Source organism: Eretmochelys imbricata, chromosome 7 (genome assembly GCF_965152235.1).
Source record: "Eretmochelys imbricata isolate rEreImb1 chromosome 7, rEreImb1.hap1, whole genome shotgun sequence".
NCBI lineage: Eukaryota > Metazoa > Chordata > Testudines > Cheloniidae > Eretmochelys > Eretmochelys imbricata.
This window is the reverse complement of record NC_135578.1, coordinates 95,992,603-96,019,428: the sequence shown is the minus strand read 5'-3', so window position 1 is coordinate 96,019,428 and position 26,826 is coordinate 95,992,603. Positions and strand designations below refer to the sequence as shown.

The window sequence follows — 26,826 nt, the reverse complement described above, 5'->3', positions numbered from 1 at the left end:
TGTGATTTCATTTATATGAATGAGATTTTTAAGTGTGTGTGTGTGTGTGTGTGTGTGTTTGTGTGTGTGTAGACAGTAGTTAAAAGTCATTAACTATTTAAAAGAGCAGGAATGTATTTTACTGTATAAGCTGATAAACATTAATTAAGAATGTATTTAATGTAATGAATTTTGATCTTCAACTTATACATAATCCTTCAGAGTTGTCATCGTTAGACTACTGCATATTTGACATCTGGCAGAAAGCCTTTTAAATACATGTATTATTTCATTCTGGGCCTGTTTAAAAGCCCACTGAAGTCAGTAAAAAAAATTTTAAAAACCTCCCATTGACTTCAATGGACTTTAAAACAGACTCGCTATGCTGCAAGTAGTCTAGTAGTCAAGAATCTGAGAGTTTGAAATCTATATGTCAAATATATTTTTTCCAAAAATATAAGAACGCATTCGAAGATTTTTTACAATAAAGATGTGAATTGAAAAAATATGTTAATTTTAAACAGCACAATCCGAATCAGTAGAAAAGGATGGCACATGCTTCTCAACTTCTGTTTCCATACTGCTCTTACTTTTGCTGTCTTTGCTGGTGGAATCAATCGCATAAAATATCCAATTATATGTCAAGCTGTAAGTACCTTTGTTACCTTATTCTTATTTAAAAAAAAAAAAAGCCCCTGAAATTATACATGTTGACTTAATACTGATGATATTCTTTCTTATCAAAGATTCTATATTTTATCAGACATATGTACCAGAATTAGTCATCACTATGAAGATTGGGGCTAATGTGAAGTAGTGGCAATCAGGAACTCTGTATTGTATTTCCATCTGTGCCACTGAGTTGCTGTGTGAACTTGGGCAAATATATTAACTTCTCTGTGCCTCAATTTCCCTATCCAAAAGCAAAATGGAGTTAATACTATTTCTGTTTTTTACAGGAGTGTTGGGGGATATGGTTTATTCATGTTTGTAATGCCCTTTGAGATCTTCAGATTAGAGGGGGGGCAAAGTTAGAATTATTACTCTTGTGGTTGCTTACCATGAGAATATCATACTAACCTACCTGTTTCAGCTTTGTAATGTAGGCCCTTTATGCCCACTGTGTAATCACTGAATATATTTTAGCAACTTAATGTTTATAACATAACAATGTATTTTAAGTGCAGCGCAGGCTTTGGAGGCAATGCTTATACCACCCTGTCCCCAGAAAAGGGCTTGTATGTTAGGGAGCCTCACTGAGTTTCCTGGTATGCAGGCATGGGTGTTGTGCAAGCTGCACAATCCCCACCTCCTCCTCCTGTGAAACATCTTATATGGGGAGGTACATCCCTGGAATCTCACAGAGGGCGCAGTCTCTGTGCTCTCCTGGATACAGGGAATGAGATTGTGATTGGTCCTTTGGCAGGAGAGGAAGGAAAGAAGGCTGCTTCAGTCCTCCCCTCTCAGCAAAACCTCGCAAGGACCAGTTAAAGTCCAGCTTTGTATTTTTAATAATTTTTTCTGGAATTCTTTAGAACAGATGCCCCTGTTCTCATGAATGATATTGTTGCTGACCTTTGCTAAAGAATTTCATGAAGCAAAAATATCTGTGAATGCAACACTCAGCTTTTATCTAATGGTATTAGCACTGAGACCTCTAATATGAGATGTGTATTCTCCTTTACTTAAACAGGCTATAGTCTTGAAACCCAGCCCATTGAAAACAAATGTGTGGCTGATCTCTTTCCATTACTCATGATGGAACTGAGTCTGCACAGTCTAGCCACAGTACTAATATATTAGAAGTTCTGTTCTCACATTTAATTTAAAAGTGAGCAGAGCTTCATGGGGTTTTAGCAGACAAGAGGATAAAAAAACATCACCAGTAATAAATCTTACTTGAGAACAGTGACCCAACTTGTCTGCTTGCCTTTTTTTAGCTAATTTATAAATTATTCTTTGCCCACTCTTTTAATTAAAAAATTATTTCTTCATTCATGCATTATAATATTTCTGTTACTAACAAGAAGAATCAAAAAGTGTTGCAATTGTTCTTCTAAGCACTCATGATTGCTCAGCAGCCTTACTAAAAATAGCAGCATGTAAAATGCCCCTCTGTATTTGCTGATAGAATTTATTTCTAAAGTAAAATTTTAATTGAGATGCAATCTCTCAGTTAGAATAGTGACCCAGGGAAGGAATAGACAGCAAGTTACACATCTTACTTTGAATTATTCCTGTCTGAGGAAAGCAAATAAGACACAAAATTCTCCCCATTTTTATAATGGATTCAATGTCACTGTGTGATTGTAAATAAAGGCAGTATTTGGCCCATAGTTAATACAGTTAGTGCTTAATGTATTATGAAGTTCTTAAATATAATCCAGCTAAAAATGGTGATAAAATATTTAGGATCTGTGTAATATACCAATGAGGATTTGCAAGACTGTTATTGCTGAAGTAATACTTTCTACTTACATAATACTTTCATTGGAAGATGTCAGAGCCCTTTATGAACAGAAATAACATCAAAACACTCAAGTGAGTTTGTTACTACTATATCCATTGCACAGGTGGATAAACCAAGGTATAGAGAGGTTAAGTGAAAGTCGCATTACAAGGTCACAAGGAGAACCCAGGAATCCTGACTCATGTTCTCTTGTTCTAACCACAAGACAATAGTTCCATGCTAGAATTATCCTGTTCTTCACAACTTGAAATTCTAACACTGTTTGAATGAAGCATGTCCTTTACATTTTATATAATTAGATTTTTTAATATGAGTACAGGAATTTATATAGTACAGCTCCCATAACCAATTTTAGGAATTCTGTTTCTAATTTTCTGTAACCTGTTCTGAAAGTTGAACATTTACATTTGTATGACTTTCAACAGACAGCACCTATAAATATTATAAGCTTCTCTAGTGCAATAAACACTAAGTTGTAAAATATGCCTTACGTGACATTATTTTTACGACATTTTTGTCTATTTCATTATTCTGAGATAAATCTCTCTTAATATCTAGCCAGTTGCATGGTAATTAATCTCTAAATTCTCACAAATCTAAACATCATTTACATTTTTTTTTTATCTGTAGATTGAAAGTTTATAGGACAGCCATGGCCATGTAATTACATGGTCACAAATGACCATCTGTTGTTACAATTTTTGCTTGGTTATTTACCTTGCAGATTGCACAGTAAAAATGATAATGAAAAATAGAGTTTGTTAAGTGAGTTATTAATAATTCTGTTATGAGTAATAATAACATGAGGGCTGGGGACTGGACTAAATGACCTCTCGAGGTCCCTTCCAGTCCTATGATTCTATGATAAGCTACAGGAATTTTTTAATAAAATGCAGTGCATATGGTAGTTATTTCCTCTCATGGTATTAGGCCAAATCCTGAGTCATTGTAAAGTGTAGTCACACTGTGCAGCTAGAGAAATCGAAACAGATCCTGAGACCCCACACACATGCCCCCAAGGCACCTGCATTAGGTTCACTCATCCACATAAGACCATGCCCGTCTATGGAGAGTGTTAGCACCGTACTTCACCAAGGGTCCAGGGATGACACAGAGCTCACTGAGCGTGCATACAGCTTCTCTGATTCCCTGAGAGGAGCTGATTGACAGCAGGGGGGATCGAATGGACTGAACAACCCATGAAGGGGATATTTTAGCTGATACCACAGGCTGAACATACTGTCCATTCGCAGCCATTGTTTCACCACCACCACCCTTCCTAACCTCCTTGCCTGCCAACATACACCTGTAAAAAAATCATACAGAGCCCTCAGTCCTGGTACCTGTCTCCTCTTCTGACAGCTCTCTGGGTATTATTGCTGCAGCAGCATTGACGTAACCTGTAAGAGGCCAGTACTGGAAAGAAGGGAGACCTGCATATGGCTTCTCAGGGTGTCTGGGAGCTCATTTATATGATGATACCCAATGGCCACTCAAGCAGCTCCACACGAGGCCCTGTGGAGTGGGTGCACACAATGAGTGCAGCCATCGTCAAGATCAGTCAGTCCAGGGCAGAACCTTTTCAAATAGCCATATTTGGTTCAGGTGTCCCTCAGGACTGTGTAAGCAGGAATGAGGATTGGCTGATCCTTTTTTTAAATTCTTGCAAGCACAACTGGACCTGGGCAGAAAGAAAAGAACACTGGTACAGAACTATCTGATCTTCTTTCCGATAGGATGTATCTGAAGAGGATGTTACCATAACATTGCTTGTTAATCACACATTTTGTAAAGATGGCAGTTTCAAATGATTTATCTCAAAGAAGCATTAAAACTAGTTAACATATATTCCATTGGGGATATGGTTACAGTACCTTCAGTGTCTCTCCCTGCTTTACAAATGCAACATAAATGCAGCCCAGGAACAAAGGAAAGGACAGAGGAAAGTCTGCATTGTTGTTTTATAGTGCAATGCTTGGTGGAAAATTCCAAATGCAGCCTTTTCTGATGGAATAAACCTGGAGTCACTGCTCTGAGTGTTGTGGAGTGAATCTTCTCCTAGCTTTCTCACCATACTCAGCTCCACACCCCCAGCACTTTCTTTTGCACATGACAAAACCTCATTACAACTCTTTCACCTAAGTGAAATAATAAAGTGAATTTCCTTAAGGCTCTACCTCATTAGCAGATGTCTTTGCAGAATATTTGAGTTTAACCATTGCTCTACCCCAGAATTAAGTGTCTTACAATGATCCCAGTTTAGGGAGAAAGAGTTAATGGTATGAACAAGGGCTGTTTTCTGCACTAGGCCACTAATTCATCTTATTATATCCTTGAATGTCAAGTAGTTGAACTAAAGAAAAACAATTACTTCCCTCTGTGGTACAGTATTTATTTTAATCTGAAATCCAAACATCTAAAAATTCCTTTCAGACACAAAAATCCCTTCAAATGGTTTACCTCATTTTGCTACCTATTAGATGCTCATTATTTGTCATTTGTAAAGAGAGGAAGGATGGTCCACTGATTAGAGTGCTGGCCTGGGACTTGGGAGACCTGAATTCAGCACTCTAATCTACCCCAGTCTTGCTGTGTGATCTTGAGCATGTCTCTCTGACTCTGATCTAGAAATGGACTTAAGCATTGCAACATTATGCATAACTTTTAAGTACCTAGAAAATCATAGGAACAAGACTGCGATCCACAAAGCCTGAGTTAGGCACCTAGGTTTCCTATACAATGAGTGGGGAGAGACAGGCAGGCAATCCACTCATTGTATAGGGAACCTAGGTGCCTAACTCAGGCTTTGTGGGTCACAGTCTTGTTCCTAAAACAGCCAGTGAGAGATGCGGATCATCGGATGAGATGGGTATGTCCTAAACCCTACCCCCCCTCAGAGATATGTGCCTAAGTCCAGGCAACAGGGAAGCGCCTATCTCTGCCAGTGATCTGTTTCTCAGGGGCGTGTCCTAGCTATAGAGCAGGGGTTGGCAACCTTTCAGAAGTGGTGTGCCAAGTCTTCATTTATTCACTCTAATTTAAGGTTTCACGTGCCAGTAATACATTTAAATGTTTTTAGAAGGTCTCTTTCTATAAGTCTATAGTATATAACTAAACTATTGGTGTATGTAAAGTAAATAAGGTTTTTAAAATGGTTAAGAAGCTTCATTTAAAATTAAATTAAAATGCAGAGCCCCCCGGACCCGGGCAGTGTGAGTGCCACTGAAAATCAGCTCGCGTGCCGCCTTTGGCACGTGTGCTATAGGTTGTCTACCCCTGCTATAGCGTCATTCTCACTCTTTCTCTGGCCCAATTAATATTTAATTATTCAATTATTTAATTGACATGGAACAATTTCAGCAGAAAAGACAGAGAGAGACCCACATCAGTATATCCCATAGTTCAGTGGTTAGAGCACTCACCTGAGAGGTGACAGATCTTCTCTTCAAATCCCTTCTCCTTATCAGTCAGAGTGGGGACTTGAACCCGCGATCTCCCACATCCTGGGTGAGTGCTCTAAGCATTAGTCTGAAGGTTATAAGGAAAGTCTCCCTCCCCCTCCCCCTCTGTTTTGTGTAGATCTAGTATCCTCAATCTTTATCCTTTTCTCCATACTGGAAACAGGGCCCATCATGCAAGTGTGTACATCATCTGTACACAATGATGAACCTGAGCACCACATCCACATCGTGTTTAAACTACTTAATTTTTAATCTATTTGTTTATTTGGATTTTTATATAGCATCTGTCCATGTGCTCTAGGCCCAAATCCAGTAACACAATATACACAAATAAACCCAAACCCCACTCAGCACCTTAAACAAGTAACCCATTAGGACTTTCAATACCCACCACATACATTTGAACTCCCATATCCTGAATCTGGATTTGAGTGAGGGTACCCTTACAAACACTTGACATATTCCAAAATGAGGTGTAACAAACACGTCTGTTCTATTGAATACATATTTAACATCAGAAAAATCTGTCCTCTAATCCAGTGTTTATGGAGTGAAGTAAGGCACAAACAGGCAATCAGGCTAGATTATGACAATAGTACCTTCTGGCTTTAGAATCTATGAAGAAAAAAGGCACTGTTGCCCTCTGACTTGAATATAGAAGCCGAATGCATTCACCCAATCTGCACTGAGCATATTTTATGAATTCCTGCATATATGTCTGGCTAAATAATAAGTCTGGAGCCACCATCATCCTTCAAATTTACTAGCCATTCAGGGCCTGAAAACATGTTCTCCTCTATTAAAGGCAGGAAATACCAATAGATTTTTTAATAGGCTTAGTATTTAAGAGGTTGCACAACAGCTAATAATATGTATGGTCTCTCTTCCTTGTCAGCATGTTTTATCTGATGTTACTGAAGGGGACTAATCTCTGAAAGTTGGGCATTGTATAAAGAAAAGTCATGTGGGTAGGGTATGACACAGAAATTCTATTCTGGCCTCAATTCTGTTGCTTCTTTGATAGTGCAGTGAAACGGTTGCTATTTGATTGTACTATTTTATTAGGATCCACATTAATTTATATTGCTGGCCATATCTGTTGGTACATCAATAGGGAATGGAATTTTATCATCCCATATGTTGTCTGAACTTCACACATTTGTATATACTGACACCAGACTCATCCCTCATGTGCGTGCATTTGTTAATATATATTTTCTAGATATATTTTCTGAGTAACCATACAATACACAGCCTCAGCCCTACACTGAAATAACTAGAACAATGTTATCAATTTAGTCCTTCATATTTTTCTGATTCTTTCTTCTCATTCCCGCCCCCCTTGGATTCATACTAGTTCTCACTGTGTCCCTGCAAAACTCTTCTGTGAGCTGCACATGAAATAAACAGTACTAGCCACTGAATTGGCAACATCTGCCAGCTGATGGTGCATAGATGTCTCATTCTCTTATTTCTGCTTCTCTCACCTCAAGTGACAGCCACTATGAAGTCCATACTCTCCCCTGTCTAATGTGTCAGACAAGCCCAGGAAAAGAAAAGAATTCCAACTGCCTTTGCCTTGATTAATATTTGCTGTGTATTTATATAAATATTACGATGTATTATTAAACCTAAACAAAATTCATGTTTTTTCTTTCTATCAATTATTTTGTTTCAACTTAAGCAAAAATGGAACTCTAGTTTAGATAAATCATTATAATAGGTTTGTGTTAGCTTTATTCAGTAATTCTCTGTATTCCTTAGAAATGTATGGGCTTTCCAATTACAGCAATATTTTACTTGTCACAGCAAAATGTCAGGTTATTGCTTCAAAAGTAACCTCATTTTATATAATCAGATGGAGACTTAGCTAATATAATAAAGCATTGTAGATTGGATAAAATTCCAATTACTATTTCCATAGTAATGAATAACAGTTACTAGCAGAGTAAACATGTTAGCATCTTAGCGTTGGTGTTTTTGTTTTACTTTTAATGATACACACAGCACTTTATTGGAAAGATCAGGACAGCCACACTTTTAGGTTTGTACTTCCTTTTTCTTTTATTTCTGTACTAAGTACTGTTTTAAAAGATGCAAAACTTCTTCATCTACTTTTGGCTATGGTGTAGCTAAAATGGCCAGTTTTAAAGACACCAAAAATATTTTTTCTTAGCATGCCTGAGATGCTAGGATCCTATCCCAACCTACTAATAGGTCATTTCATCAGGTCATACATGGCTGTACCTAGCTGAGAGGGAAAAGATATACCGCTTCCACAAAACTTACTAAAATTAATGCTGATAGTACAAATTCAGACAAAACGTTTGCCTTTTCATTGACCTCAGACTTGAAATTTGCATTATATGCAGCATAATTAGCAAAGTAGTGGCAGGTTCCTTGCTAACAAAACGTTAAGAATCAAGCTAATCTTCCATAAGCTTAAATTTGCACATTCAGTGAGTAGCCACTAATGATGCTCTCAGAAAACACATTTTATGTGTTCTGATTTCATAACACCTTACTGGGTGTCTCAGATATTAGCAATTATAATTTAAACATTAGTTTAAGTAAGAGATGCCACCTGCTTTTTAAATCATTTTAATTCTCTTGCACTGATTAGAAGTAACCAGAGAGATGCAAAAATGTTGTTAAGGTAATCACAAATTCAGTTCATTTAAAATAAAATTATTCTGGTTTACTTGTACATTTGTACAATAGGCTTATGTTACAAAGTATTTTTGTTTTACTGGCCATTTGCCGATTTCTGTAACTATTACCCTCTTGTTTTAGGTTGGCATAGTATTGCATTATTCCACCCTCTCCACTATGCTATGGATCGGAGTAACTGCAAGGAATATTTATAAGCAAGTCACAAAAAAAGCTCAGCCATGCCAAAATAGCGACCAAGCTTCTTATCCAAAACAGCCATTGCTCAGGTATGGACTAATAACATTAAAGGTTGATTTTTTTTATCTGAGTGCCTAAGATTTGTTAACAATTCTAACTCTTTAAATAGTCTGTTGCATTATTTGCTGTCATCTTCAGTTGTGAAAACTATAGGTAAGACCACTGAAAACCTGAATCCCTCAGAGTACTACAGAAATGTCTGTTAAATATGTGGAAAAATCTGCCACTTTGCAGCAGTGGTTATGGCTAATTCCACTCAAAACACTGAAATATATAGAAGTTATATACAGCTAGATTCTGATTCCCTTATTTATGCCAGATAGCACCTACCTCCCCAATGGATCCTGTTGATTTCCTATTGAGCCAAATACCATGGCCCACTTGTGGAGTAAGGTACTATTCAGTGATCAGAAACTGGCCCATAATGGCCTTCACTTTCCCCTTATGCCCACAAATCTTACTCATGCTCTTCTTCATTCCATAGAGATCTTATGCCAGTCCTCCCACCACCCACCTCACCCCACACCAGAGATGATCCGTCACTACTTGAGAGATTGTCAAGATGCTCAGTAGAGGAGGCCATCTGGAAAGAATTCTTCTGAATTTACAGCAGCTGTAATTTCAAAAGAATTCTCACCAAGGGGGCATAATTTCAAGAGAACTCAGTCCAAAATAGTAAATTCTGTACAAAAATGTCTAGAACAGCATTTTTTACTGAGAACATAAAATCTGTTGTATGGCCTTGATAGGCCATGCTGTGTGAACATGAGCCAGACTGTTAACATTATATAGAAATATGCATTGTGCACATGTTCTGTAAAAAGATTTGTTTTATAACCCAGACCCCATTGAATGAAATCTTTATTACCGTCATTAGTTCTCTGCTTTTTAAAATATTTTCTTTCCAAAGACGAAATTGATTAACACTTACATAAAATTTGTCTGGTGGAAAGGAGAAGACTCACACTGAAGGTTGGCTTTGTGTTAGGTATAAGCAAAAGGAAATGTTTTTGTTGAGAGTGAGTGCTAATCTGTGATTTACTATACTATTCTTCACAGATGTGAATTTCAGTCATTCAGTTATTTGCTCATGGCAAAATGAATAATTGTTGATTTTCAAGTACTGCAGTGAGGTTATTAACGAAGAAAATTGTTTCAGGTTACACAGACCCAGTGTATTGTATGTTCTTCAAATTCAAATCCTGTTAGAGCTGGAAGAAAACAACAGACAATCAGGTTACAGAAAAGATTACTCTAATTAGAGCCCTTGTTCTGTCAATTGTATAGAGTTCCTCAGACAGTGAAAATAAATTGTAGGTATTTTAAACTTTGTAACAGAAACGATAGACCTACTTTTAGCTGTAAGAGCACATGTAAATAATTGTTTAATAGCTAACTAAATTTATTCTACAATTAGTTTTCTCACTCAGAGCATTATATGTCCTAGAGATTCAACCACTGAAATGTATGGTGTGATTCCATAATAGCTAGTACTAGTTTCAAAATAGTGAAGGATCTATTTCAAGTAGAAAATGGGCATGTTATGTGGAAAATTAAAAAATCCTTTAATTCAGAGAATGCCCAAACTCAGAATTAGTAATTGTTGTTCTTTTGGAAAGACAAAGATAATTTCATGGTCATTTTAATTTGGTTATTTTCAATAAAGTTAATATCTAAAATATTCTGTATCATGTATCCAAAATATTTCCATAACATCCATTTGGTACTGCTTAAATTGTTACTATATTAATAAGAAATAGGTTTTAATGTTAATTTTTTGGACCTGAAAGCTGACATTGGCTGCTTTGTGTGTATGAAATATTTTCACATAAGTAAAGGATAATGAAATTTTTTCAGGACTGATTTTTTGTAAAAGCAAACAAATTACCTCAATTTTGGCACCCATAAATAATTGTGCTCACGTAAGAGAGGCTGAGTTGAGGCCTTTTTACTGCTACATATAAGGGCTGTCATTTGTAAAATGTAAATAATATGACCTGCAAAGGCAATTAAAAAAACTAGGAGGTAAATTGCTATCAGTAATTCAGGTTTATAGGTCTATTTTGGCTGGTATCTCTGCTTCTTTCAAAAATGTCTATGAGTGCATATCACATAAACTGCACAGTTTGCTGCTCTTCTACAAACTTTTCTTTCCTGAAAATGAATGTGTAGAGTTGACTGGCTTCCCAGTTTGCATATGGATGTTTTTACACCTTCTTAATGTAGTTTTTCTATAGGAGACAAGAATATCTGTTGTGATTCACTGGAGGATTCTACTGCAGGAAATTAAAAAATAACTCAGTAGAACAGCATTTACCAAATATTTACCAAGAAATTTTAAAAAACCTAATGCGTGTTTAAAAGGGCTTGATTCACCTTTTAAAGCAGTTGAAATAGTGGAAAATATTGAATAAATACCAAAGGGCCAAATTTTCAAAATGGAGAATCGACCTCTGTATGTGAAAAGACATTTGAGGTTACACATACAATTACTGAATTTATGTGTACAAATAATCAAGAGTCTATCTTGCCACTTGCATGTACATTTTACCATTTGGGCATGCAGTTTTATACTAATTGTGTGCACAATTACAGGTATATATTTTCAGCCTAATTGTGCCATTTTAAAAAAATTGACTCATAAATATACATTTGACCCAGAAAGATATGTTTATTAAATTCAACAATGTAAAAATCAGAGTAGACCTGTTGTGGTTTTTATCAAGTTTTTCTCTTGTCAGTTTTGCAGTAGATGAGTCTTTGAGATTTTGCAATATCATTTTATTGCTTTTATTGTAACTTGAATTTTATAACTTCTTTTTCATTCTATTCTTTGTTAAAATACCACTTGCAAAAAGGTTTCTGCTTTAGCACTATAGCATTTAATAATTTTAAAGAATTAAAGTAAATGACAAATAGTATCTGATGTATTTCCTTGTAGGGTTGTTTTTTTTAAAAAGCACATATTTTGTCTGCTTCTTGACTGATGCTATGGGTGTTCGGTTGCCGAAAGAAATGCTGGCCATCTATAGACTTTTTTCTTGTCATGTACAGGTACAGTGACCGAAACCAGAATGCTTTAGGAACCTAAAGGATATGCTTATTAAACTTGTACATTTTTGCTGAAACTCACTCCTCCTTGGCAACATTATTTTGAGTGTAGTGACTTCTTCTCTGCGTAGTTCAATGATTAAATATAAGCCCATAACTATTTAGTGAAAGAAACTCATTAACTCTTAACATTCTGGCATTTTCCAAACTGCCCTTCAGATTAATGTTTTAGAATGCTTACAAGACATGAATTAATGAATGCCTCACTGAATTTTGTGCCATTAAATTCTAACCATTAACACTGCAAAAATGAAGTCATTGCTGTACATGTGTTTATATAAACATAGTTTGTGATGTGCTTCAGAGTAAATGGAACTATATCAATCTATTCTGTCTATGTATGGCATTTGTAAAGTGCCCATCACTGTCCTGAAATATGAGGAGTACTCAGCTGGCAGACGAAACACCAACTCTTTGTCCTCTTCTAGTGGTTGGTTCTGGGCTTTGAAACTTGGCATCATCCCACTGTCAGGCATGGATAGGATCAGGTTGTGCACATGGTGCATACATGGGCTTCAAGTGTGGTCCTTGGGACTGACCAGTTTAATTTGAACACTGCACAATACATTTTAGAGAGACGTAGGAGGAGTGGGGGAAAAATTGATCATTAAACAGCTCTGTTAGAATTATTACATTGTGGATGAGAAGAATAATATTAGACTACTATAGACTGGGTTAGTGTATCTGGAAATATGGGTGTTAACCTGTATAATTATCCTGATATGGCAGACATATTTATAAATGTATAGAAGGATTGTGTAGCTGGAGACTATTGCTAAATTTGTGTCATTTTAGATTAAAATAGAACCTCTGCAGTAAAAATGTGCCAAGCAAAGGTGATTATGTTCCATTCAGCCTTTGTGAATTTTCTGTTTCATTATTCTACCCTGGCCCTGCTTACAGTGTTCCTGTAAGAACTAATAAAAAGAGCTTAAGTTTAAGCAACTAAGAATAGTATTACAGAAGCACTTATAAATACAAATGTAAATATTCCATGGAAATAGTATTTATGTGTTTATAAGTACAAGTATACTTTCAAGTACTTTCAACTCCTGTATTCCCTGCAATTATTTGGTCAATATATGGACTACGGCCTAAATAATATAGTACATAATGGAAGAGAAAGAAAAAGAGCAACAATTAAATTTTATTCATATATGCAAATAAGCATGGAATAACAACGAAAAAATCTCTAAATGTAAATAAATGTATAAATTTATTTTCCTTAATAAATTTATTAATAAGAATATTACATACATTACAATATTACATACAGCATGTACATATGTACATATTATGTACAGCAATCATTCCATGACGTGGGCATTTTTCTTCAATAACAACATAATCTCAAACATATCCTGAAGACAGTTCCTTCTTGGCAAAAGGAGTCGTCCAGTATAACTGGATACTCTTGCCCCAGGAGCAGAGCTTGGCTCTTTGATATTAAATTTGATAAAAAGCATAACAACTGTTGATCCAGTTCATGCAATAGATCATTGGTCCAGTTGATCCAGTTCATGCAATGGATCATTGAGGAATTGCATCCCAAGAATTCTTAAGTCAGAGTCAGAGTCAGATGCCCCTCTAATCACCAAAGCCATCAAAATTAGTGGCAGCTTTAGATGAAGTAACTTGATCTACAGGCTTCAATAAGGTGTCACAACAAACCAGATCTTTTTTTTTAAAGTTCCTCTTTGTTTATTCTCTTATCCTGATTCTGCAGCTAATGCAACTTAAGAAATAGGTATGACACAGGAATAACAACAAATGACTTAGTACTTTTGTTATTCACCACTACATCAAAGGTCAAAATATGCCTGAACCATTTTCTAAGTCCCTCCTTCAAATTATCTACCAAGCAAGAACTGCATTTTGGAGAAAACATGTAAAGTCTGGATTTTAGCACAAACCCAATAGGCAGAACCACACCATAGAAAGACTTTGTTCTCCTCCCCCTGTAGTTTGTCAAGTGTAGTGGAAATTGGGGACATCATGTCCAACTACTCACCAAGAATTCCAGCTCTGAGTTGGAGAATTTTGGCAGCTGGAGATGCTGCATCACAATTTAAATCCTATTACTCATGTCATAAATGTGTGGAAAGCAATCGAATTCTGAATTCCAGCACACAGAAATAGGTTTGGGAATTGTTTTTCAAAGTGTGTCATTCACTGTCTCAGCAATCTTTGAACTTTGGTGTGTAGTGCAGAGCACTTACCTGCCACACTTCTAAAAAACACACTTGTATGAGGAGTTTTTGGCGAGAGCCCTAGAAGCATCAGTAGTTGCTACCATGTTGAGTGTGTATGAAAAATAGGTCCTGTTTGGTGGCAAGTACAATATACACTAACAGTCAGCAGTATTGCTTGTCAAAACTTCATCAGTACTCACCGGGCTACATATATCAGAATCTGGTGAGTCCACTTCCTTACCAGCATCATCCTCCATTTCTTTACCCGCATCCTCTTTCTCCTGCTTTCCAGCATTATTCTCCAGCATCTGAAAACATACTGAAGGCTTTAACAAAATTGTTGCCATTGTCTGTGAGTACATCCGTTATTTGTATTGAGTCCAGATCAAACTGTTAGTGGATCTCAGTCAGTAGAGAAGCAATCTTGTTGCATGAATGTGTTCCAGCGAAGCATCAGAAACCTAGGACTGCTGATTCTCTTGTTAGGTTAATTGGATCAGTCCAGTGACAGATAACACCCAGGTTGCCTTCCAAAAAGGAAGACAATTCATGGACAACATAAGGCACAGATGCCAATTTGTTTTTAATTCTTTCAAGATCCAAGTTGTATTGTCCCACTAGCTTATGTTTTAATGTTTCTGTACATATAACAGCGTGGCCTTGGGAATCATTTTGCGAAGTAAGGTGTGAAAGCCACTCCCTTCAACAATCAACAGGGGCAGCATATCACATAGCAAAACTGAGAATTAGCTTATCTGTTTTTTCTTCGGGCACTAGTCCATCGCAGAGTGCAAGTAAATAATTTTGTATTATTAATTAAATTAGTTCATTCAATTTTTTTGTTAGCTTTATTTTCCTCTCAAACATATTTATTATTTTCTCTTCAGATTTGTAAACCTTTTGAACACACTACAAAGCCTATCTCTTTACTTCTTTTTTTAAGATTGCTGGGGAGGGTGTGGGCTCAGTATGTATGTTTAGTGGCAGTCCTTCTGTTAATGGTGTGTATTTTAATTGATTGGGTAGGTACCTAGAGCACCTAGGATGGGCACCTATAGTTGAATTTTAAAAATTTGAACAAATTAATTAATTAATTAATTAATAGGGCCAGAGCGCCGCCCTCCCCCTCCCTCTGGAAAAGCTTGGGAATTGTTTGCAAGACAAACAGATCTCCTGGTTTCCTCCCCTCTCCCTCATTCGCTGGATGCCTGGCAGGGGACTAACCTTGCAAACCCTAGCTCACATAAATAGTCCCATTGCTGCTTGTCATCAAATACAGCCCTACTTGCTAAGCAGGCCCAAATTGTTCAATGAATGAGACCATGGAGCTTTGTCTAGTTCATTATGCAGTGTGCAAAATATACATCTTCCAAGATGCCCACTGAATGCAATAAGGCATCTAGGGGTCGCTGCTTCAGACACTGCATTCCTACAGAGCACTTTACAGTATATAGCTCTTTATGAATGGCCAATATATCCTTCCTTTGCTAAACCTCACATCAAGGTTAGCATTATTGTCATTAAAAATGTACATGTGCAATTTTCTGAAGGTTGTAACGCACCCAAATTACATCAGTTTTCACCAGAACACTCAGAAGCACTTCTCAGTGTGCTCACTTCTCAGTGAGCACAAATTTAAATTTTCTTTGGCACTAATTTAAAAATAAGTGTGTATTTATAATTTAAGAACAATTAATGGGGAAATGTTCATATTTTCACTTTCCAAAAAATGACTAAACCATTTAACATAAACTTTTCATTTAAAAAATCACCTTTGGGCACAGTGCAAGCCTGGAAAATTTCAACTCAGAAATCAAAGTTGAGTGAATACTATGAATGATTGAAAACAGTGGGCTAGAATGGAAATGTTTAGGCAATTTTAATTCCAGTTGTCACTCAAACTTTCATACATAAGAATGGGTTCCTATACTCTGTGTGTGTGTGTGTGTGTGTGTGTGTGTATGTGTGTATATATATACACATACATATTTACACACACACAATATTGGCTGACATGGAATAGACTATCAGAAATCATATAATTAATTAGAAAATAGGATTGATCACAAAGAGAAAAGCTAATCTGAAAGCTCACTAAAAGTTTCAGTATAACTTTAGATTTTATGTTCCTACATAAATTCCATTGGATTCTTCAGTTTCATCTAAAAGAGGAGGCAAAAAGGCTTTCCACATCATATCACTATCACTCTGAAGCAAATCAACCACAAAACCTACTTAATTTCTAATCAAATCACTAAATTACAGATACTCTTTTCCAGAACCCATACTTATGAAATACATTAATATGCATCAGTGCTCCTTTAATCCTTTCGAGGATATAATGTTATCTTTAGTTCTCTCAGGTACCCTAAAGTCAGTCATTGGTATCCAGCTATATACATCTAGCACTTAAACTTGTCTACTGCATTTACCTTTTGCAGTGAGAGAAGTCTTGCTAAGTGTCAAACTTTAGAAAAACTCCCCCATCACTCTTAGACATCTGGTAACAAGTCCTTCACTAAACCTCTGGCCTTGCATCTCAATTCTTTTCACAGGGCTCTAAATGATGCCATGGGGGGGTCAGGTCCTTTACTTAACTTCTGGTCCCATAGATTTAGCCCTGCTTGTTTCAGTGTGCATCATATGAAGCAATGGAGGCATGGCTCGAATACTGACAAGCACAATATTTAAGTCACTGGCGCAAGTGGGTTTAAAGTTTTACAGCTATATGTTAATGCATTCACCAGGTTGTGACTACCCAGAGAGACTGGATGGAAGTCAAATTGGCTGCAACTTTTGTTCTATTGGTTTATTTGCTTATTCAATAGTCTTTTTTTGTTCAGTTTGAACAATGTGCAATAGTAATTACCTCACTGCAGAGATTGTGGGTCATTTAGGGCACATATATCAGGGCTGGGTGCCCTAAGGGTCCACCCTTATGACTAGCAAACCACATCCTTCTTATAGATCAACCCTCCACTCACTGCAAATTATGAATACTGAAGGCACCTTCCCTGATCTGGCTGTTGTCCTAGATCCTAGTTTATCAGCAAGGATTACCAACCAAGGTTGTGGTTGTTTTTTTAAAAAAGGCCAAACTGGGAGGTGAGGTAAATATTGTGTAAGTTGCAGACCGGTGAATTGTTGTGAATGGGTATAATTCGGTGGAGTTGGGGAGGAAGTAACGAAAAGCAGCTAAGAAGTGGTTATGGGATAAAGCAGGATGAGCCTGAATCTAATTATGCTTAATGGTGCACGCGCCTCATTTATTTTTACCTTATTAAACCCTCTTTTGTTCTTTTCCTTCTACCCCCTTCCTGTTTCACCCTTTACTGTGTTAATTACATCTGTTTACATGGTGTTTTACATTGACTTACATATAATTGCCTTATACCACCCTGTGGCACTCCTGAGTTTGGCCGCTTGCAGTATGTTTAAGCTACATCATAAAAACACATCTGTGCAATTTTTCTGGACTCTAAGGAAGGCATTAAATGTTTAGAATTCTGGTAACTGAGTCAAAGCATGTATAAGCATAAAAAGTGCTCCTTTAACTTTTCAAGAGTCTTATAATTATTTCTCTGAGGCACAATAATCATCATTTACCAGTATATCTAGTATATTGAATATATCTAATATACTTGAAGTTGCAAGTTCCTTTAGCAAGAGATCTCACTAATCTCAGGGTCTAGGAAATTTCCCATAGCAGTGTATAGCTCATGGGTGCAAAGTTATCCCTAATGTAATACCAATCAATGTAATGAAGTTATTTTGGGATGAATTTTGGCCAAGGGTGATAGATCCTCTAGTAAATGTCTGGACTTTGCATTTTGGATCCTTTCGTAGATGTGTGGACTCCAAATGAGTCACATCCTCTTCTCGGCCATGTTCACATCTTTAGTCCTGCCATCTTCAGGTGAAATCATATGAAGTGGCATAATTCACACCCTGACAGACACAGACTGTACTAGCCCCTTGGCACCAGTGGCTCTGAAATGTATGCAGTTAAGCTCTAGTGCATTTTTCGTTAGAAATGGATCTTATGAATTTATGTCGCCCAGTGTAAAAGGAGGGAGAGGGGTCACCAGATAAGCATCAGTTACTGCCTATTGTTTTCCTCTTTCTTCTGTGTTCTTAAATGTTATTTTCTCTTATCTTCCTTTATGGAAGCCACTTTCATCGTACAGTGACCATACCAGTCCTCATTTATAAAGCCTTGACTGGTTATCCCAAAGACTGTCTGCCTTTCCCTTCCCAGCCCTCTACAACTTACCTACATGGGAAGGTAAGATCCCATGGAAATCAAGTCTAAGGGGAAAAACAATTGAAGACAGTTGGCAGTTTTTCAAAGAAACATTATTAAGAGCACAACAGCAAACTATCCCATTGCTTAGGAAAGATGGGAAACATGATAAGGGAGCACCTGGCTTAACCAGGAGATCTTCAAGGATCTAAAAATAAAAAAAAAGAGTCATACAAAAAGTGGAAACTAGGTCAAGTTACAAAGGATGAATATAAACAAATAACACAAGTATGTAGGGACAAAACTAGAAAGGCCAAGGCACAAAACAAGATCAAACTAGCTAGAGACATAAAGGGTAACAAAAATATTCCACAAATACATTAGAAACAGGAGGAAGAGCAAGGACAGGGTAGGCCCATTACTCAATGAGGGTGGTGAAACAATAACAGAAAATGTGGAAATCGCAGCGGTTGCTTAATGATTTTTGTTTCGGTTTTCACCAAAAAAGGTTGGGGGTGATTGGACGTCTAACATAGTGAATGCCAGTGAAAATGAGGTAGGATTAGAGGCTAAAATAGGGGGAGAACAAGTTAAAAATTACTTAGACAAATTAAATGTCTTCAAGTTAAGGATGAATTCAAACTGGTACAGGGAAGGGCTCCTAGGATGATCTCAGGAATGGAAAACCTGTTTTATGAAAGGAGACCCAAAGAGCTTGGCTTGTTTAGCCTAACCAAAAGAAGGCTGAGAGGAGATACGATTGCTATCTATAAATATATCAGGGGGATAAATACCACAGTGTGAGAAGAATTATTTAAGCTCAGTGCCAATGTGGACACAAGAACAAATGGATATAAACTGGCCGTCAGGAAGTTTAGACTTGAAATTAGACGAAGGTTTCTAACCTTCAGAGGAGTAAAGTTCTGGAACAGCCTTCCAAGGGAAGACATATCTGGCTTCAAGACTAAGCTTGATAAGTTTATGGAAGGGATGATATGATGGGATTGCCTAACTGTGGCAATTAATTGATCTTCTACTATTAGCGATAGGTATGCCCAATGGCCTGTGATGGGATGTTAGATAAGGTGGGATCCGAGTTACTACAAAGAATTCTTTCCTGGGTGTCTGGCTGGTGAGTCTTGCCCACATACTCAGCGTTTAGCTGATCACCATATTTGGGGTTGAGAAGGAATTTTTCTCCAGGGCAGATTGTCAGAAGCCATGGGGGTTTTTCATCTTCCTCTGCAGCGTGGGGCACGGGTCACTTGCTGGAGGATTCTCTACACCTTGAAGTCTTTAAACCACGATTTGAGGACTTCAATCGCTCAGACATAAGTTAGGGGTTGTTACAGAAGTAGGTGGGTGAGATTCTGTGGCCTGCGTTTTGCAGCAGGTCAGATTAGATGATCATAATAGTGCCTTCTGACCTTAAAATCTATGATTCTATGAAGTCACAAGGGCCTGATGAACTGCATACTAGAATTCTCAAGGACCTGACTGAAGAGATATCTGAGCCATTAGCAATTATCTTTGAAAAGTCATGAAAGATGGGAGAGATTCCAGAGGACTGGAAAAGGGCAAATATAGTGCAAACCTATAAAAGGGAAATAAAGACAATCCAGGGAATTACAGACCAGTCAGCTTAACTTCTGTATCTGGAAAGATAATGTAGCAAATAATTAAGGAATCAGTTTGCAAACATCTAGAAGATAAAGCGATAAGTAACAGTCAGCATGGATTTGTCAAGAACAAATTGTGTCAAACCAACCTGATAGCTTTCTGTGACAGGGTAACTAGTAACTAGCCTTGTGGAAGGGGGGAAATGGTAGATGTGGTATATCTTGGCTTTTGATACTGTCTTGCATGACCTTCTCATAAACAAACTAGGGAAATGCAACCTAGATGGAGCTACTATAAGGTGGGTGCATAACTGGTTGGAAAACCATTCCCAGAGAGTAGTTATCAGTGGTTCACAGTCATGCTGGAAGGGCATAACGAGTGGAGTGCCACAAGGATTAGTTCTATTCAATATCTTCATCAATGATTTAGATAATGGCATAGAGAGTACACTTATAAAGTTTTGCAGACGATACCAAGCTGGACAGTGTTGCAAGTGCTTTGGAGGATAGGATTATAATTCAAAATGATCTGGACAAACTAGAGAAATGGTATGAAGTAAGTAGGATGAAATTCAAGAAGGACAAATGCAAAGTACTCCACTTAGGAAGGAACAATCACTTGCACACATACAAAGTGGAAATGACTGCCTAGGAAGGAGTACTGCAGAAAAGGATCTGGGGGTCATAGTGGACCACAAACTAAATATGAGTCAACAGTGTAACACTGTTTCAAAAAAAGCTAACATCATTCTGGGATGTATTAGGAGGAGTGTTGTAAGTAAGGCACGAGAAGTAATTCTTCCGCTTTACTCCGTGCTGATTAGGCCTCAACTGCAGTGTTGTGTCCAGTTCTGGGCACCACATTTCAGGAAAGATGTAGGCAAACTGGAGAAAATCCAGAGAAGAGCAACAAACATGATTAAAAATCTAGAAAACATGTCCTATGAGGGAAGATTGAAAAAATTGGGTTTGTTTAGTTTTGAAAAGTGAAGACTGAGAGGGGACATAACAGTTTTCAAGTACATAGGAGGAGGGAGAAAAATTATTGTTCTTAACCTCTGAGGATAGGACAAGAAGCAATGGGCCTAAATTGCAGCAAGGGAGGGTAAGGTTGGATATTAGGAAAAGCATCCTAATTGTCAGGGTGACTAAGCACTGGAATAAGTTGCCTAGGGAGGTTGTGGAATCTCCATCATTGGAGATTTTTAAGAGCAGGTTAGACAAACACCTGTCAGGGATGGTCTAGATAATACTTAGTCCTGCCATGAGTGCAGGGGACTGGACCAAATGACCTTTCGAGGTCCCTTCCAGTCCTATGATTCTATAACTCATGGATATTGCAGGTAATAGGGAATGCTACAACTAACAAAGCTCAGAGCAAAATGCTCAGGAGCCATAGTCAGGGCGCTCCCCCTGTAGGACCCTTGGCTGCGGAACTCTCTTCCACAAGAAGTGAGGATGAGCTGGAGTCTCACCACCTTTATGTTTAAATGGAAAGATGAGTCTCTTTGAATAAGCTTTCTCCTAGTCATAGTAATGGTGGATTAGCCCAATGATTTTTTCTCCCAGTGAAAAATCTGGGATACCTAGGTTCTAGGTGATGGCATATTAAAAAATACATTGACACTAATAATTATTATTTATTGTGTGTACTGAGGTTCCATGTAACAGCCTATTTATGCTAAGCACTGTACATAGGAATACAGCGGAATACAATAAAATATTCACAATTTTCGTATATACATTATATACACTTTTGTGTTGATGTCTAGTTGGGGGGAAAACTTTTTTTCCCAATTTCTAGGCTTACTGGTACGTTATTCCTGCATGACTTTTGCCTGACCACATGTCCTAGCCAAGTACACTCTTTTATTTAGAGGACAACATAGTTTGGACCATTAATGCGAATTCTAGCATTGGTAGAGTTAGTCTCTGCCACCCAAGTTTGGTACAGTAGAAAAGCAAGGAATATAACTAATGCCACAGTATAAGTATGTTTCTCATGTTAGCTGTGGAAAATCTTAAGAAGAAGTTAATACTAGAAACTTGTCTCTTTTTCTCCAGTAATTGTAATGTATATTTTTAGATCATTTTCCAATTGCGCTGTAATTGGGTTAATTCATTATTGAACAATGGAAATGTTAGCAATTCTCATGTATTTTCCCAGGCTTCCACATTGCTTGAATACCAGAAGCCTCTCAGGGGACAAAATGCATAATAGCTACTTTCAGACACATTCTCTACATTTCGGTAGCCCGTATAGCTTTTGGCTTGAAGCTTAATATGTTTGCCAACAAAGTCCTTGCCAGATTGCTGAAATACAATATGGTCTTTTAAATTTTTGCACTGGCTAAAGCACAGTAGATGAAAATGTATCATAGAAGATACAGTACTTTACAAGAAAGGTTTTTTTGTTACTAATCCATTATATATTGAAATATGAATTACAGTAGCTAACAACAAGTAATATAAACTGAAGAAGAAAATCTGTGCCAGGATACTATATTTGAATTCACTTAGGTATTTTGTTTTTGTTTATCAGATATAAATATATTCAGCAAAAATATGCCTTTCAGTAATAGTTTCAGATTCAGTATTTATGATGTATATAATGTGCAATAATAAAAGGTGGTCTAATACCATATCTTTATGAGATGATTCGTAATTTGGATCTACAATGAGGTTTGTCCTCTGTATTAGAAGAACAGTGAATAAACTACTTACTACAGATCTATACAGATGGTTTACAGGTACTTCAAAGAGAAAGTTATGTAGGTAAATTCCTTACTTGTAAATAAGACACTTAACTGCTTTGCCAAGTATGTATATCTCCTGGACACCTTCTTTGAGCTATCAGTTGGGAATGCAGATGACTTGAAGGAGGGTATGCTTTAAAATCTCCCAAATTCTGAAAGCATGCAGTGCATCTGTACAAACTTTTTAGAAGAGGAAAAAATGAGGCAACATATGGGTGATACATAGTCATTTTACTAAGAAAAAGATTAAAGGTTAGGCTTAGGGTGCTTGTAACATGGAAACTATTAAAGCTATCATCATGGTTTAGAACAGTTGTTAGTTGAATTCATGCTTCCAAAATGACATAGGTTCAGTGGGATTTCTGCTGTGATTTTATCAGGTTGGATAGACTCGTAACTACAAACTGCTGCTCTGGAATACTACGATTTGAGTGGATGTTTTCGTGCTTTTATCACAAATACACATCTACATATTTCCTAGAAATTCAGAATTCTTGTAATCCTGGCACATCTCTCTACAGTTTCCAGACTCTGTTCTAGTCATATATGTAATTGTAGAGGATAGAGTAAGATAGATAAAATTACAACTTTAATGTGCTGCTCCAGGCAAAATGTAAAGGGGTAATTGGAAACTTTGCAAGTTCTGAAAATCCTTGAAGATAATATATTCAAACTTCAGCAGGGGCTTTGCAGAAAATCCTGTCAGATTTGGAGACTCTAGATATTTTCTGTGATGAATGCAGTGTTGCATAGGTAGAGACTTGATTATGCAAAGAGTGGTAAGGACAAACACATAAGAATACATTTCATATGTTTATATTGAGGATACTGCCATAATAAAAACAAAGATTTGTGACATACGTGATCAACCATTCGTCTCTATAGGGAATAATATTCACTACAGTTACAGAAAAGACCATTTTGACATTCATTGCCGATGATTAGTACAGCTACCATTTATTAAGGAAATTAGAAAAATAATTTATTGGCTTATTTAAATAAAATATAGGATAAAAATGATTGCTTATGAAAACTGTCAATATGTGGCAGAAGATGGTACAACTCCATAGCTGGTATGCTGTGAATAATGGAGTTAGAATTTTCCAATATATCGTCCAATTAGAACTTTTCAACTGTGTGTATGTGTAAGGGTATGTGTGCAGGGGAGGAGGGGCTAAACAGTGAAGTGATTAAAGAATTAGTGTGGCAAGATGTGATTCAAGGAACTAAGTATAATATGTAATTGCCACGCTGCAACATTTCAGAAACTTGGAACGCAGTTAGCCAACAATTAACGATATGTAATTCAGTAATCAATCATAATTGATGATTACACAAGGAGTAATGGTCTCAAGTTGCAGCGGGGAAGGTTTAGGTTGGATATTAGGAAAAACTTTTCACTAAGAGGGTGGTGAAACACTGGAATGGGTTACCTAGGGAAGTGGTAGAATTTCTTTCCTGTGAGGTTTTTAAGGTCAGGTTTGACAAAGCCCTGGCTGGGATGATTTAGTTGGGGATTGGTCATGCTTTGAGCAGGGGGTTGGACTAGATGACCTCCTGAGGTCCCTTCCAACCTTGATATTCTATAATTCTATGAATTGCAATACTGTACAAGCATTATATGTTTATGACAGCATAACATAAATGTACAGAAAGGCTATAGCATTTTGATCGTGCATTACAGTTAATTTGTTAAGCGCTTGTGGATTCAAGGAGTTATAAGATACCAAGAGAAATTATTGTATAGAATGCAGTATATGGAACAAGGGGTTATCTTAACAAGACATTGTCAATCAAAAGTAGTTATCTCGTGTGTGTGTGTGTGTGTGTGTGTGTGTGTGTGTGTGTGCAATTTCCTTTTCAATAATTTATTTAAATATGCTGTTACATTTCAAAATATTTTGCTTGGCTTTATCATGAAAAGAAAATAGTACTATTATCAGGAAATATACACTGGAAAGAAAATACTCTGATGCTGTGCCCTCGTTGTATATGTGTATGGCTACAGTATGTGTGGCTATAGATAGTATAACCTGGAGTAACATCAGTATCTTTTAATATGGCCAGTGGACCATTGCAAATAGTACAGCTCCCTAGGTGGCACAGTTTAATACACAATTTCTGTATAATACTATGCTTGTCTGTAAGGTGCTACAGTACTTAAATGTCCCAGTTTTCTGGATATGTCCAGGTGGAGTCTGCTGAGAACCCAAGGAAGGTTGGAGGAACAAAGGTGGTTTTATGCCATCAGAGGCTGGTTCAGTTTCCAGCACAAGTAAGGGTTGTCTTAGGGCTGTTCTAACTTGTGCCAGCTGGTAGTAACCCCCCAAGAGGTATTTACACCAGCTGAATATTGCCCCCTTCCCTTGGCCACACCTGCCACCAGCCATGCCCCCTTTAATGAGGGGACTGAGAGAGGATGATGTAGAAACAGTTGTGCCAACTCTACTCAACTCAGGGATTTCCCAGTGTGGGGAATATCCTCAGCTGCTCAGCTAAGGCAGTTTGCAGCCCGGAGGATGTGGCCCAAGGTGAATAGGAGTACAGAGGACAACTAGCATGTAAAATGTTTATTTGCTTCATCATCTGTTGCCAGTTCAAATGAGTTGGAAGTTTTAGATCAATCCCACGTGGGCAGGTGTCACATCACAGTTGGCACTAACTGGCCTCTTTTTGGCAGTCTCTGCCAGGAGACCAAAGTTGAAATGGGCAGAAGACTTTGGCTACCTTGCAGTCTGTGAAGGTCCTCCCTCCAAAAAAGGATTGAGCAGGTTGGTGAGATAATGTTGTGCGGTTTATGGAGCAGTTTCCCATGTGATAATCTGCATTGAGAACGGAGTAAATAGAGCATTTCAGTCTGTAAATGCTGTCAGTTCAGGACATTTCACAAATAGTAAATGCAATTAAAAATTAAAGAACAAGTAAACACACAGAGGAGGTGAATGATCATGAGATAGCTACACATTGGTGTCCTGTAATGCATTCAAACCAAAGTATAACTCGCCTATAGTACCAGAGAAGATTACAGGACTTCATGATTATTAATTACACAATGCAGTGTGTGGTGGTTACTGTTGTAAGTGCTATTGTATTCACGTCTGTATTGGCAGGAAGCAAATACTATGCTTAAGGTTGAAATCTATCTTCCATTTTAACATCCTTTTATTTGGTTGCTCATAACCTCCTCTGACAAATTCACTTGGGGCTGGAATTTTCCATGCTTAATCTCCAGCCAAAAGTGTGTGTATTTGGCTGGCTGGTTTTGGTGTTTGGGGGAAAAGGTTTGAATTAAATTAGCTCAATTGTTTTTGAGTTATGGGAGTTTGTAAAAATACACTTGTCCCCATATGTTCCAGATGGCATTTTTGTGCTTGTACATTGTAAGTGGTCGAAGCTAGCAAACCTGTCTTTTTTTATAATCTTCATTGAAGAATCCTGATGTGACAAATGAAGTGGGGGTAGCTCTCTTTTATGGACCTCCAGCCAGCCAGTTAGCTATAAAATCCCTGTTAGTAGCTGTTCTCTACTTGCTTTACCTGTAGGTAAAACAAAGGGAGTGGGCACCTCACCAAAAGAGTCAATGGGAAGACTAGAACTTTTTAAAATTGGGGAAAAACTTCCCCTTTGTCTGTCCGTCTGCTGTTCTCTCGGAGAGCAGGGACAGGGCTGGAACTGTGCTGTAAAAAATTTTGAGCCAGGTATGAAAAATCATCAGATTATACCTAGAAACTACTCATTTGAAACCCCAGATATGTAAGTAGATCAGGAAATGTCTAGGAAGATGTGATTAGGTTTATCTCTTTTATTTCTTTATGGCTTGTGGACTCCTCCGTGGTAACCCCCAAATGCTTTTGTTTTGTTTGTAACCATTAAGCTGGACCTCAAGAAAACGATTCTTGGTGCTGAATTATTATATTTGCTCTTTTGAAATCTAGCGATAGCCTACGTTCCAGATGTATTTTCTTTCTGTTTTTAATAAAATTTACCTTTTTTAAGAACAGAATTGGGTTTTTGTGTCCTAAGAGGTTTGTGCACATGTTTAATTAGCTTGTGGCAACAGCTGATTTCCTTTGTTTTTCTTTCTC

At 37.3% G+C, this 26,826-nt stretch overlaps 1 protein-coding gene across 1 annotated transcript in view; it reads left to right on the top strand.

The window, feature by feature from the left end:
• The window catches only part of ADGRA1 (adhesion G protein-coupled receptor A1), a 58,862-nt gene that overhangs the window by 1,077 nt on the left and 30,959 nt on the right, over positions 1-26,826 (top strand). The window contains exons 2-3 of the mRNA XM_077822229.1: positions 504-627; positions 8,704-8,849. Coding sequence (XP_077678355.1) covers positions 504-627; positions 8,704-8,849 — 270 coding nt within the window. The remainder of the gene's footprint in view (positions 1-503; positions 628-8,703; positions 8,850-26,826) is intronic.